At 42.5% G+C, this 14,920-nt stretch overlaps 1 protein-coding gene across 1 annotated transcript in view; it reads right to left on the bottom strand.

Annotated features, from left to right (window-relative positions):
* mcu (mitochondrial calcium uniporter) overlaps positions 1–14,920 on the bottom strand; it is a 49,941-nt gene that overhangs the window by 13,787 nt on the left and 21,234 nt on the right. The window contains exon 2 of the mRNA XM_068568437.1: positions 13,082–13,192. Within this exon, the coding sequence (XP_068424538.1) occupies positions 13,082–13,192 (111 nt within the window). The remainder of the gene's footprint in view (positions 1–13,081; positions 13,193–14,920) is intronic.

A 14,920-nucleotide genomic window follows, 5' to 3' on the forward strand; every position in this document is an offset into this window, starting at 1 on the left:
AGTGCTGTCGAGCTTATGTAACAAATAAAATGAAAACCTGCCTTTTCTGTCGGCTGTGTTCCTCGTCTCGTAAAAAACATCAACAGATATGAAATCTGCAGTCACATCCTGAGACGGCGTGGTATTAAGTAATCCCCATTCACACGTCGCGAGGGAAACGGTTACAAAGCCCAGCGCGCCGCACAACAAGCCTGTACCAACCTGACCTCCCACTGCAATGCAGAGCTCATCGTGAAAGCAACCTTCCCCTGATTAGACCATTTTAAGCACCAAAAGCCCACACCAGTTCCAGCAAGACATAAATAATTTCATCTTAATCTTTCATTCCATTTCAATACATTTCCGTTCAGACCCCCAGACACGCTTTGATTAATTAATACCAGCTCGTGGCTTGCTTACTCCGTGGGATAACATCTCGTCTGTGAATGACTCTGTCACTTGACACGAAGGCTACTTCAGCCGGTTTGGACCCTCATAGTCACACCACCATTAAACCCCTCCCAGGGGCCAACAACACTGGAGCCGGATACATTATTAAACAGCAGTGCAGTCTTTCACGCTCGGCCATTGTGCTTCCCAGCTCTGCTCCCCGGAGGACTCAATCTGGTTGAGGGCCTTGGTCGGGCATTTTCTGACTTCCTCGGATCGCTTTTGAGATGAAAGCAGTGTAGTGTTGGCATGCATAATGTGTATATACATATAGTATGTGTGTGTGTGTGTGTGGTCAATCTGCAGACCCTCTTTAATTGCTCATACACCAGATGGCAATAGCTGCTTGTGTCGGTGTACATTTCACTGCAGGTCACGCAACACTCAGCCCCTCACCTATTGTAGCACACAGGATGAAGGAACATCTAATTGGTCTCCTGTTTTTCTGACATCCCACTCGCTTTATCAGCTCCTGCCTTTGCCACAGAGGCCTTACTGCCACTCATGAACATGCATGGGAGGAATGCATGCAAATCCAGAATCACTATGCATACTTACTCACTAGCTGGTGACCTCAACAACCCTGATTAAGCCTTGAGTGTGAAAAGGCTCTTGCAGCTCCATCACATCACACACCAATCACTGCTGCAGAGTGCTGAATAGGCACTGTTCGTCTCCTATCTTCCTCACTCTCTTTCTTTCTCCTCCCACCACCATGGGTGTCCTTGCTATCAACCTATACTCCCCACCATCATAGCTATCATTTTTGCAATCACAACTCTCTTAGCGCTGAGCTACATTTAGCACCATTCCCCATTGTTTTTGGCTGCTATAATCGTAGTGGATGCTGCAGCACTTGTTTTATATTGAGGGATATATAATATTGCCCATTTGTGGGCTCTAATGCAGCACAGTGGACTACTACATCACTTGTTCCTGCTGAAGCTGCTTCAGGCCACAGAGGAACGGCGATGTTCTGCAGAGCTTTATACAAATGTTTGGCCTAGGGATAGTCTGTTAAATCGCCATGATGTTCAGGTGTGAGATAAAAAAAATGATCCATTAAAGAGGCACAAAGCACAACCTTTCAAAGGATTTTTGTGTGGCAAAAACATTCCCCTTCAGGATTCTAAGCTCAAGAGTTCAGAGCAGACGCGTTAGTACTCGGTCATCACCGATTTATCTCTCATCTGGGGCGCTGAAGGGTGAAAAAGATGCTCCACTTCTCCCTCTGATGCTTCATCTCTTGTCATGCTTTCGTAATCCGACCCCAAAGTTATGTTTCGGGCGAAGAGCCACACACACAAACTTTCTTCTTTCATCTAATATTTGGAAATCAATATAATTATTCTTTCACCATCTTGCTGTTGAGGTCACAAAAACACAAACACTTTTAGTTATTTCAGGTTTACAGAAAATATATTGACAAGAAGTCTGATAATTAATTAGTTGTCAAAGTGTAATGGGCTTTGAGACTTTGGTCAAAGAAAACAAGCACTTCAAATATGTCTCCATTACAAAGTGTGCAGAATCAGGATTTAGTATTTCCTGTTTGAAAGGTACCCGATTGATAACTGAGGACAACTATAACCAGATTATTTTGATACGGAAGAAAACTTAAAACAAGATAATTCACAGGCAAGTTATGAACAAATCATTTTTCTTTGATTCTTAGCGGATTTATCCTCAGAGTGACAACATCACACTAAATCTACAGTAAATGTATGCGTCTCATGACGCCGGTATGAAAATAATATCCTGAGTTATGACTCAAAAATGTGATGCACATTTCAGCAATTGGGCCCAAGGGGCCTTTAAGTGCCTTTATAAGCTTCATGAGCAGTGTATCACAGCCACTGCTCCAGCGCAATCTGTTGACTGGAGAGATAGACGGGATAGAGACAGTAACCTGTGAAGGGCACTCCAAAATATGAAAACTCTGAGATGTAATCAACAGATTAATCCATAAGAAAAATAACTACCGTCAACAGAACAACATTATGTTTTCTATATGACATCCTTAACATACTCCAGCATGACACATTTTAAAGAGTTCTCAAAATAACAATCAACAGTGTTAACCTTTCAGTTAATCTTAAGTCTTGAATCTTTGAAAAAGGTACAAGTTTTTCACTTGAGGGACTGGCTGATTAAATGTCAGCTGAGACAAAACATGTGGCTCAACAGTGAAAATGTCCAATTAAAGTTTCAAGACAGCCAGGGTGCTATTAATCTCAACTACGGTACTTTAGTCCTTCTTATTATTTTAAATTTTGCAGTGAGCGATGAGGTGAAGTGAAAAGTTCTGTATTGTGTGACTAATAGGGCGGATCGGTGATGACTCGGCTTTTACCTGCAGGCACTGAACCGACTCACAGTGTGCGGCTGCAGGACGGATGCAAGCGAAAAGGGAAAGATGTAATTGTGAAATTCCTAAATATGTGGATCATCTTGTGTCTGTGTTAACAATTAAAGCAGTGGCACAATTATTTTATTCGTAAAAAGAGTTGCTCTATAAAGACCACCAGTTCATTCCCTGCCTGCACACTGAGAACCGGAAAAGGATACGGGGGTCGTTGTGATCATTTGACAGTTGCTGCCATACATGGTCAAAAAGCAGCGGGTCGTGCTTGTTTTACTAATATTCTCATGGCGCAGAGATGACCTTGGATGCTTGTGTGAGCATGTGAGGTGACATTCAGGGCAGTGTACATTGTCTCACAGACCAATGTGATTTCCTCCTGTTGCTGGTATTAATGGAGCGGAGCCTGGGAATGCTCCTTTTGAGGAACTTTGACAGCGCGCTTCGATGTCTGCGTCAGTGTCCAACTATCTGCAGCATTGGCGGTCTGATCTCACTAGTAAACGGTCCGTGGAGCGAGCAAGAGCATCTGTACTAAACTGAATCCACACAATTAAAACTTGCCGCCCTGTCAGTAAGTCCGCCTGAGTTTTACCCCGCTGTGGTCCATGTGGACCTACGGCGTGAAGACATGCCAGATCTGAAACTAGGCTAGAGGATGCCGCTCAGACACAAACTGGACCAGGCACGGATGAAGGAGCTGTGGGAGGCTGCAGCACATCGACTGGCTCATACGGAGAACAGTAACACACAGACATTTGCTGGAACAGAAGCTACAAGGATTTTCTAACTACAATGATGATTTTAAAGTTTAGAGCTATAAAAAGTAGTGAACACAATAGACAAAAACTATGAAGTACCTTTGTCGGGATGGATTATTTTGTCCCAAGATATATGAATGACTGGTCCAAACTTTTCCTTTTACTGAGCCCCTTCTCTGCTCAACTCTTTGCTTTGACTTGAACTGAGCACTGTTTCTGTGGTGGTCAGTCGGTAATTTACATCTGAGCCTTTTTCCGAATAATAACAACAAAAATACAACTGAACCAGTGGCTGCTAGTTTGGAAATGGAGTAGCGTAGGAGTGTTTCACATTTAGAGCCAAGGGTGTAGCAGTAAATCCTTATTTTAAGATCTGTGACACACAGAAGTAGTAAAATGTATTCATAGTACCAGGCTTACAGAGAAGAGTAACTCATCTTGACTTCAACTTCAGATACTGACAAGTAGATAGAAGATAAGATTATAGGAAATAGATAGAAGATAAACTTATATTTTACATTCAGGAGGCATTTATCCTAGCGGGAAAAACATTGTTTGAGACAAATCAAAGCGGGAAATGTAAAACAGCGGAAGTCTTTACAAGTGAAAACTAAAAGTGGGTCATGCTCAGGTGTTACTATATTTCCAAAAATGAAACATTTGGCCAACCATGACACAATGGCATAATTTCCACAAAGTATGAGACAGAAGTCAAAGGTTCAAATATGTCTCTTGAATTTACTGTGTCTACTTTTTGACCAAGTAGCGACCAAGCTAACACAAAGAGCTACTGTGAATAATTAGCATTAGCTTGTTTAGGCTTTGTCCCGCCAACAAACTTCAAGCGGCACCATTTCAATTGGTCTTTGCTGTACCACTTCTTGGAGAGACTAAGGCTTTACCGCTCTGTCAGCAGAAGGATATAAAACTGCCTTGACCACAGTGCTACTCGTCACTATTGACTGTAAACAATGCTGATTATTGGTGGAAGACTGTTCAGAGTATGATTTTCAGGCTATTCTTTGAACGACAGTTAGTCGAGCATTTGTTTCTGTCAGATCCGGCACTCTCTCACACAGACTTTGCACAGTTTACAGTAAGTGGGCCGGCGTCTGTGAACCGTCTGGAGGGCTGGGGAATGGAAGTCACAGCAGTCAAATAAGCAGACAGCCTTTTACGTCTCTAAAGGGTCCTGGTCAGTATTCCCTCCCGCCTGCCTGTGATATGACGGTCTGTTCTTCCACGAGCTCTGGGAGCCTCCACAGACACCGCCCCCTGACTCGAAGACCACACAAGTGGCAGGCGAAAATAACCTAAAAGAACTGAGATGTGTCTAATTAAGTCAGCTGATATTAATGCCGGATCAGAACGCATGGCTGATGATGATGTTAAAGATCGCCCCCATCCGCTCTCATCTCGCCTCTAGCTCTTCCTCTCATTTCTGCCCTTTCATCTCCCCTAAATTACATCGTGACCTTAACTCGTGTGCTCGTCAGCCTCCCCAATGCTCACCGTATCTCTCTGTCCTTCGTGCTTTAATTTAGAACATCTTAATCCCCATCACCAGAATGATGTACGCTGCGCCGCCTTTCCTCCTCAGACCTCAAATATGATTTCATTTTGCCATCTCTCTCGAGGACTCGACCCCCCACTGACATTGTTCCTGCCCGTTTCCGCTCTCTCTCCCTCAGTGCAGGAGTCAGTCGAGCTTAGATGTTGGCGAATGACCTCAGGCAAGGGCACCAAAGTACCCCCATCACGGTGCCTTGCACAACGACTAAGTCGCTTACCGTGGTTCTGAGATAATTCTTGTGATTCAAAGTAAAACATCTTCTTTTTCTGTAGCAGATGTTAATAATATGCATGTTAAGTTAGCCTCCAAGGGCTACTTTTACGACAATTTAGAGGTTGAACAGCTTCAGTGTGATCGCTGTGTTTCTGCCTCACGTTGTCAGCCCTGGCGAGCTGCCAGACGCAGCATGGCCCGGCTTAATCACTGGTGTTAACTGGAACGTAGAAGTCCTTTGATGTCAGCCCAGTACACCTTTAAACCTATTGACGCCATACAAAAAAAACATGTTTTCCAGTATTTTAGTGATATGGATGTTATTTTGGGGGGTTGTTCATCTTGAATTGCAGGTGACGCAATAATAACTATTTATCGTTGTCAAAAAGACAAGATGTCATTTGCGGCTGATATTTTAAACTTTTGAAACTCAAAAGGCCAAGGCTTTTCTGGAGACTCGTCTTGCAGCAATTCAAGAGTGTCTTTATTTACAAACACACACACACACACACACACACACATAAATAATCTAGTCATAGTGTGATTCAAGCAGTAATGCGGGTAAAATAACACTCCCATAAATACCATATTCTAACGATGCGATTACACTTATGAGACTACTTACAATTTACTTTTATTGTACTATATAGTGTCGTGAATACAACCCGGTCATTCGGTGCTTAACTGAATGGATTTTCTCTATCTCGACTGAGACGTCACAGATATACAAGGAAAACAAAGTCAGCCCAGACTAACATAAACTTTAACACAGTAATGATGACTCACCCAGCACAATCAATGGGGCTTTAAGGCGTCAACGCTAATGGGTTTGCTCAAACCGATGTCCGAAGAAAATGTCTAAAAGGAAATCTGTTTTCTTTTTGAAATTCTTTATATTGATTTTGTGATCAAGTCCAGATCAGACAAATGTTATTAACGAGACTCTTGAAAGATTTTAATGATCGAAATACAAAGTTCCAACCATAACATCTTCATATCTGTGTCCCGAACCTTCCTCTGACTGAAAATGTAAAGAGAAATAAGAATTTCAACAGATCTTTTTATGCAAATTTATTTGTGAAATATCTGTGAGAGGCACCAACACACAGACACACGCAAATAGATCAATCAATGTTATTTGATGTAGTGGTGGTATCTCAACCTTGCAGGTATTTATAATCCTCACAAAGCCTCCTGGTATCTGTGTGTCGTGATGCTATAATCAATTTGATTTGAAAGCAACAAACTAAGTGGCAAGTATTTCTTATTGCACTTCTCTCACACAGCATCGCCACACTGACAAAGAGCAGTTTGGATACATTAAGACTGGGTTGAGCTTTTTGTTTCATCTCCTATCAAATGGCACTTCACCAAATCTGATAACAGTCAGCTGTGATGACTCATCCCACTTTGCATTGCCACTCAAAACAAATAATTATACATTAATACTTTTAGCAACATCCCAAATAACTGTTGAGTTAATTAAAGCCGACAACTCTGCGAGTGCATTTTAATGGGTGAACTTGAATAAAAATCCATCTGTTAAAAGCAGTGGTGCAATTTTGTAAACTAACGAACCTCCCTACTCTTTATCTTCCCCCGACCACCATGAAAGATAAAGAAAATAAAAGCTGGTTTCTGCCCCTCTGGGGAAGTCAGGACAGTACAGAACAATCAGAAGAGGCTTCAGCACAAGCAGCCAGCCCAATCAATCTTTTGTTAGCTTCGATTGTGAGCCTCTGCTTGAGCCTTTGGAATAATTTGGACTCACCTTTACATGTGGGCTCTCTACTCTATATTCATTGGACACTGCCAGTGAGAAGCAGGTCAAATAGAGAGGTAGGCAAATCCTTTTTGAGGGATTGATACATTTCTCTTTCTGCAATTGTAAATTGCAGAAAGAAAATGTTAGAACGGCTAATCTCTAAAGAAAACCTTCATGGGATTAGGAAGGAAAAGAAAGTGTTGTGTAACTTAGATGTTGTAACTTTATGAGTGTGTGTTTGTGTGTGATAAGGCATGATTATAGTGACAGCCATTTCAGTCTACAGTCTCCTTCAAAAGCTGCAGTGCCGCCAGAGGAAACTAGAACAGTCAGTCAAAATCAAGTCTGAAAGACGCAATTAGGACAGTATGAACGGATGGATGAGGAAGATGAGGAGAGTTTCAATATGTCATGAATATACACACAAAGCAGACTGGACACTGTGAGTGTTAGTAATGTAAAAAAATATATTGAAGGTGCAACATGAATAAAGTTTCTATTGAATTATTACAATTATTATGGTCTGGGCTTTATGGGGGCTGTAAAACAGAAATTACAGTATTTCAATGGAGTCAGTGAGTTAGCCACATTCTTCAAAGCCGATAGTTTGTCACGTTTTGGAAAATTGGAAAATGTGTGCCGAACTAGCTATTAGCACTTCCAATATGCAGTGTATTCAATGCGACAAAGACATTCATCACTGGGCTACTTTGATTTTGAAAAAGTTCTGGAGTTATATTAAATAATACGACAACAGATGTATGGACATTTATTTGTGTCGAAAAATAATGATGATGTTTTTTGAAAGCGTGAGTCAAACTGTATCCATGTGTATCGTGTCTGTGTGTCAATATATGACAGAAAAAAAAGTATCTTTTTCACCCAAATTGCACTGTTTTTCTTCCACTCACGTTTCTCACTCCAATCCTCTCCCAGGAGAGTGAAATGAAACCTCTGGCTCATTTAGTGTAAATGAATGAAAACTGGGGAAAGGCATGACCCCATACAAGAAAGATGATTGTTTAGATTGGATATCTGAACTGTAAGGACAACTGTAGAAAAACCTTTATTACTTTTCTACATTGTTTTCCTCCAAGTCTCCTTGCTGACGTAATACAACAATAACGATTCTGCTTTAAAATGAGCGCTGATGGAAAATACTTTGTGGCAATATTTAAATTAGACTAACTGAGTGATGAGCAAGTTTTAACTAGCAATTCTACACGGTTTATAGTCAGCCAGATGACATGAATGGCATGGCACAAACTCTTGATTTAATGCCGTAAAAAGAGAGGACACACACGCACACTATAAAGAGTTAAAGGGGACTATAAGGAAACACAGAGCAGTGGGAGTTACTTCTGCTCGGGCAGTTTGATACATCATTGGAACAGAGCAACATGGCTCTTTTCATAACACACCTGCCTGCTGGAGAAAACAGCAGCCATTGTTTTTGTATAAGTGGCCATTTCTCAACTGCTTATCACACCGATGAAAGTCTGGATAATGAGCTGAGTCTGCCTTTGAACTACACCCACCTGACAGAGTTTGGCAAGTGTGTGATTTTCCCAACTTGGTTTTGACAACTTACAAAATCACCCTGGAAAGAGGAAAGAGCAAAACACACTTAAACTGACTGAACATTGTTATTTTTTGGGGGGGTGATCAATGTCTTTCCTGCCTTCAGGCGAAACATTACACGACGGGGCTGATGCTTTCTCAGAAAGAAAAAAAAGAGCGCTCCTACAGACGAGACAGGCTTGGTGAAGACACGAGGCAGGGAGCAGGTTCAAAGTGCCTGTCAAGTGGGACTTGCTCAAGAGCTTCGCAGACTGCAGCCTCAACAACTCCTCCCCACGCCTTCCACCCTGCCGTGTGTCGTCGCACTACGAGCGCCACAGCGTCCGGCTATTTTCAATGGAAGCCCGTGACATGAAGCAGCAGACTGACACCCGACACCTGCTATGCGGCCGATGTGACGGCCAGCAAATTAAAGTTGAGCTGGTCCCAACTTCTTTCAGGGGTGAAGCGAAAAAAGAACAGTGATATTTAACAGCATAGACTACGTCAACTGCGACAACACTTGAACGGCGACCGGCCCACAATGCAGCTGGTCACGCTTGGTCCTTTCGTTGCTTTTGCTACTCGCGGTGTGAACACAACATTATGCTCTTTCTTTTCCATCCATCTCACCTTCAATCCATCCGCCAAAGTATCCTGCAATGTTTTATTGCGTACTCTTACACATTGAGTAACATCAATTGTATAAACTGCCGGTCAGGAACCAACAACTCGTTTCTTCCTAGTTTCAGACTTCTCCATTCATGTGTCGGTGTGACATTTGTCAACTTCTCCAAATTGCTTTCGGCTCCCATCTGTAGGAGCTGAGTCGCAGATGGGTCGAGAGGTCCATGCATGAATAGTGCTGCTGAGAGCGGCTGTGTGTGTATAGCTGTGACCCATCAGGCCCCTTGGGGCGCTGCAGCTAAACTGATGGATACCAAGGAGCAATAGGGAGGAGGAAGAGCAGACAGGGGGCTGCGCTGGCTTAAGTAATACACAAGTGTCTGTACTGCTGCAATGCAGGAGCAAGGAAGAGCGATGTCAATGAAATGGAAAACAGTGAGAAATGGTGAGAAAACAATGCAGTGCAGAAATGGCAGCCGGCGCAGCATGTATTGTTAGAGACAATGTTTGCAAGACTAACCAAGTCTATGCCGCCTTCTACTGCAGTTATGACAGTATCTCACTCCAGCCCCACCTAGCAGAGGCAACAAGCCCTGGCAAGGCAAACACTCCCTGCTGAACCTCATCTCCTCCCTTCCCCAGTCCTCTGAACAAACAGCTCTCCCTCCGGAGGCCAGAGGCGGGGAGCGGGACACTCGGGACACTCAGACCACTCGGGACTATCGACCAGCTCCCTCCCAGCTCTGTTGTTTCACCCCGTTGTGAACAAGGCATAACCCACAGCGTATGTTTAGACTTCCCAGCAGCGCAGGTATGTACATATTTCCTCTGTTCTCTTTCACTGAACTTCACCCCCAATGCGTGGCCAAGTGGCCTAATGCAGTGATAAGTAAACACAGACCGAGGACAACCGCTGCTCATTTTTCACTGTACAGCCCAACTCACTTTGGGCAAACCCGTGCCTGCCTTCTCTTTTTCATATAGTCAAATTAAAAACACATACACCAACACAAACAAAGCACTTTGAGCATACACACGTGCATACACATCAGTGTGAGCACAGAAAGACAAAGAGGTGAGCTAATGCACTGCGATCCATAATCGAAGGATTGCAAGCACTCAAGGAACAAAGATCCTGTTCTCATCATAACATGTTCATTCCACGCAAGCCTGCTGGTGGGCCGAGAGCATTAAATGGAGAAGTTTATACACACTTAATATTGAGCTGATCTTTTTAACATAATGCATCTGCTTCATTGGATTATAGCTGGACCGTACTCACAGAAATACCAAGTGCAAAGAGATCTGGTCCGACAAGCCACGTTGAAGGAGTCCTTCTGCCAGATCTTATGATCTGGGCGTCATGTTCTTTTGGAAGGTCGCTAATATGACACCCTGACCTGAGAACAGTGTTGTACTAATGCTCAAGTAATACCATGTCGGAACCAAGGTTATTCACAACAGAGTTATTTATTGCACACAAAAATCACAACAGAATAATGTTGAGTTGACAATTAGTTCAATGTTTTAGTAATAAATAAAAACAGCTGGATGTGACGTGGGGTGACATTTGACAAGTACTGTTGAGCATCATGATGTGTGTCGCTTCATGTCAACAGCTTCCATTGAAAATCGCCTGCTGCAGTGTCGCTAATAGAGTGACTGTGAACACAGCATAAGGGTACCCGGCGCTGGGAGGAGGTGTTGGGCCTGCAGTCTGCAGCGCTCTACCCCAACTATAGCGTTAGCACTGCATAAGTAGTCAGATTCAGACTCCGCAGTAGTTGGTGAATGCAGAACCAGTAAGATTATGAAATGGCTACAAAGTCCAAAAAACAGTGAAGATGGACATGCCATTTACGACAAAAAAAAAATATATGAAAAGACGTTACTCTGTGAGTCTGGTACAGGCGGTCCCAGGGCGAGAGGAACAGCCATGTCTGTGTGGGCCAGGTGGTTTCATGAAGCAGTGTTGCTACCTGCGGTCGGGAGCGTTTATTAAGATATTCGGTTTATTGCATAGAACTATGAGAAACTCTGATCTAATACTTATTTGTGTACTATTGTTTTGAATATGAATTGTTGCACACTAGTCACATCTGAAACACACTGCATGTCACAAATAAATTGTTGAATTTAGACTTAAAAAAAGCTTATCTGATGATGAGGGTGATGTGATATGATCAAAATCCCAGAAGAGGCCACTAAATCAACCTTGTGAGCTATCGTTTCCAAGGTCAAAACATAACTATATGAGTTAAATTACAATTTAATTCACCAAAATCCAAAGATAGTTATTTAAAAAATATATATTGTACAGTTGAGGCTAAGTATGTTACTTCACAAGAAATGAAGATTCCAGGTGAGATCTATAATTAAGTCAATATTTCTGTATTCTTGTTATTTTGCATCTATACTACACAAGCCTTCAGACTGCTGACACGAGCGAAGTGGAAAACCACACATTAGAGTACTTTCCACAATTTGTTGCTCCGTTTCTGCAACACTACACTGCAGAGAGGCGAACCCAGCGCCTGCTGGATTGCACCACCATGTGATCCGTAAACAGATGGCCAATCAAATAGTCAATCATATTTATACCTGAAGAATAAACAGGTTGTTGTTTTTTTTGCATTGGTGTCCCGCTACTGGTCTCAGAAAGAGACACACACAATAACAAAAACTCATCCATTATTTTGTCAGATAAGAAATTTCAATTTAAAAGCGCCACGCGTGCTAGGCAGTGGCTGGTGTATTAAACATCTGATTAAAACACACTCACATTCACACACGGTGGTTAAATTACCTGGTGGTTTGCCTTCACATCCATTCAAATAGCTTGTTCTCAATTGGTACATGCCACATTTCATTTGCAAAACTTGCTGGTGTTTATAATCCAAATACGGATTTGTCAAATGGCAGCAGACGCTGCTTCATGTCAACACTGAATCAAAGTAACGACACCCCAGCGGAGGGGCTGCTTTGAACAGTGGGATTTTTGCATACATTTGAATAGATTTCTTCTGCTAATGGCTTTATTAAAAGGCTGCTGTCCTGCGACCTCGCCAACCTTCAAAGGATTCTCGCCTAAATAGGCCTTGCATGCTAATCATTGGAAATATAATAGAAACAACAACAAATTAATTCTCGCCAAAACAAGGACACGTGGTGGAGGATTAATCGGATTAGGATGACAGGTGTTTTAGTCTTGACATGAATCCAAAAACATTGAAACTGATGCTGCCAACATAAACGGTTTTGTGCTGAATGTGGAGTTTAGCACAGAGTTTTGGTCTTTCAGCACTTAGAAAGGTCACAGCGTGATAAAGCATCCATCGCGACAGACATCCTTTTGCGTAGTTGGCAGCTTCTTGAGGCAGAATGACGCATCTTACACCAACTGCCAATACCCAATATGCCGATATTGATCAGACATTAAAAACAATTGTAAAAGATGACACAACAAACTACTTTAAAAACTGCAATAGAGTGATTTAGGCTTAAGGCTTTCGATAGTGCTGACGACGATGCTCGCTGCTTTCAAGATATTGAAAAGCTTTGGATTGTCAATGAACTAGACACACACACACACACACACACACACACACACACACACACACACACACACACACACACACACACACACACACACACACACACACACACATACATACATTACTTTGCTCTAGACGCCAGATGGTGCAATAATCAATAATGTCAAAAAATCAAAATTGACATGTTATTTTTAATTCCTTTTCAATAAACACATACATGCATGCAGACACACTTACCTGTGGAGACAGGGCAGTGGGAGGCTGGGTGAAGAGTGTGGAGTGGGCTGCAGGCCGGAGGCCATGTGCTCTCCTGACAGTCTGACGGGTGAAAGAAGCAGACAGTACCTCCTGCCGAATAAGACACAAAACAGACAAAAATTAACACCTTAGGTAGCGCCAAGTGGAAACAAAGTGTTTGGGATGAACACGAATACACGAGAAAATAGAAAACCTCATGCTATTTTCGCAAAAGCCACCATCAGGAGCCACAGTTTGCCACAATGAGCTAAAAAGAGGCTTAAAATAATGAGGCGTGAAAGTGGTAGTTTTATTTTCCATTCCCAACTATTTCCTCTTTGCAGCTATTTTCCAACACACCGTGTGGTCGGAGCTGTGCGTGCGAAACAGTCGCGCTATCATGCGAAGCTCCTTGTGTACGCTGGCAGAGGCATCCTCTGCTGCTGTGACCGTCAATCAGAGATGAAGGCGCTGACCGACCCGCCGCTGCACCTCAGTCCATTTATAAAGCAGCGTAAGATGTGAGGTATCTAGTCACTCTATCAATTAGGTTGAATGCAAGTCGACTGAAGTCATACGAGAGGAAAAGCACAAAATACAGTTGCTTTGATGGTTCTGGAAGTGTGCATTTGTGTGTGTGTGTGTGTGTGTGTGTGTGTGTGTGTGTGTGTGTGTGTGTGTGTGTGTGTGTGTGTGTGTCACGGCAGACTGGAATGACTAAAATAATTTCACCTTCAAGTTAGTGTATGCACTATGTTCCCTGCCTCCCAGCTCTCGCTGAGGGAAGATAAGATGAGATAAAGTGGGTTGCTCTCCCAATATAAAACACGAAAGCAACTTGACTGCACCCACTGAACAACATTTAGTGCAGCCCATAAACCACTCATATTAGACTTGTGTATTTGGGCTTTTTGTGCCTCTAGGGGGGTCGGACCACAGACACTTTTAGAAAACAAGCTGCTTTGTACCTTAACACTCCATAAACTTGCTCCCGGCTTTCTACGGTGAACAATAACAACCAGAAAGGTCAGACGTGATAACATTTTTGAAAACCATCCACCGTCATCAGCGCTGTTAAAAAAACAGCCAGTTACCTGATTTACTGATATCCAAAGTCTGCACGAGTTTTAAAATGTGTGGAAGACAGCAGGTGCAAAGCAGAAAACATGCACTCTTGGTTTCTTCTCACCTGCATTAAAATAGCATCTTTGCAAGGAGAGCTTATCACCACTCCGTTTGAGCCCAAACTCAAATCAGTATTTCTTATCACTTTCTTCTCAAAATGCTCAACTTTTCTCAATCATGTTTTGCGCAACATTGTGATTAAATGTATAATAGAAAAACATACTTTGACATATCTTACTTGCTGAGAGGTAAATGTGAGAATATATACTACTCTCATGTCTGTACGCTGAATACTAAGCGACAGCCGGTGGCCAGTTAGCTTAGCTTAGCACAAAGGCTGAGAGCATGAGGATACAGCAGCTGATCAATGAAGCTGATAGCCTGATAGTGCCATCGCATCCTCTCAGCTTAGAAGCACATGACGCTCATTTCCCAAAATGTCAAATTATTATTCAGTGAATACATTTAATGATTTGCTTTATGAATTGGTTATAATAGAAGCTATCATTCCTTCAAGGCTAAAGTTCTTTCCATCATGCATTGGCTTGAAGAGGCTTTGTACAACAAGGACAGGCTGCTGGAATAACAGACTGGATTCCAGCTGTGTCGTGCACGGTTATCCAATAAGCCTCCTTTCTGACTGTAAAAGTAAGTTATACATTAATTAATCAATAGTAATCGCTGACACAGCCTATAAATTAGGAGGCCGGCACG

This window comes from Clinocottus analis, unplaced genomic scaffold (assembly GCF_023055335.1).
Source record: "Clinocottus analis isolate CAN_PGR_092001 unplaced genomic scaffold, fCliAna1.0.p SCAF_8, whole genome shotgun sequence".
Taxonomy (NCBI): Eukaryota; Metazoa; Chordata; class Actinopteri; order Perciformes; family Cottidae; genus Clinocottus; species Clinocottus analis.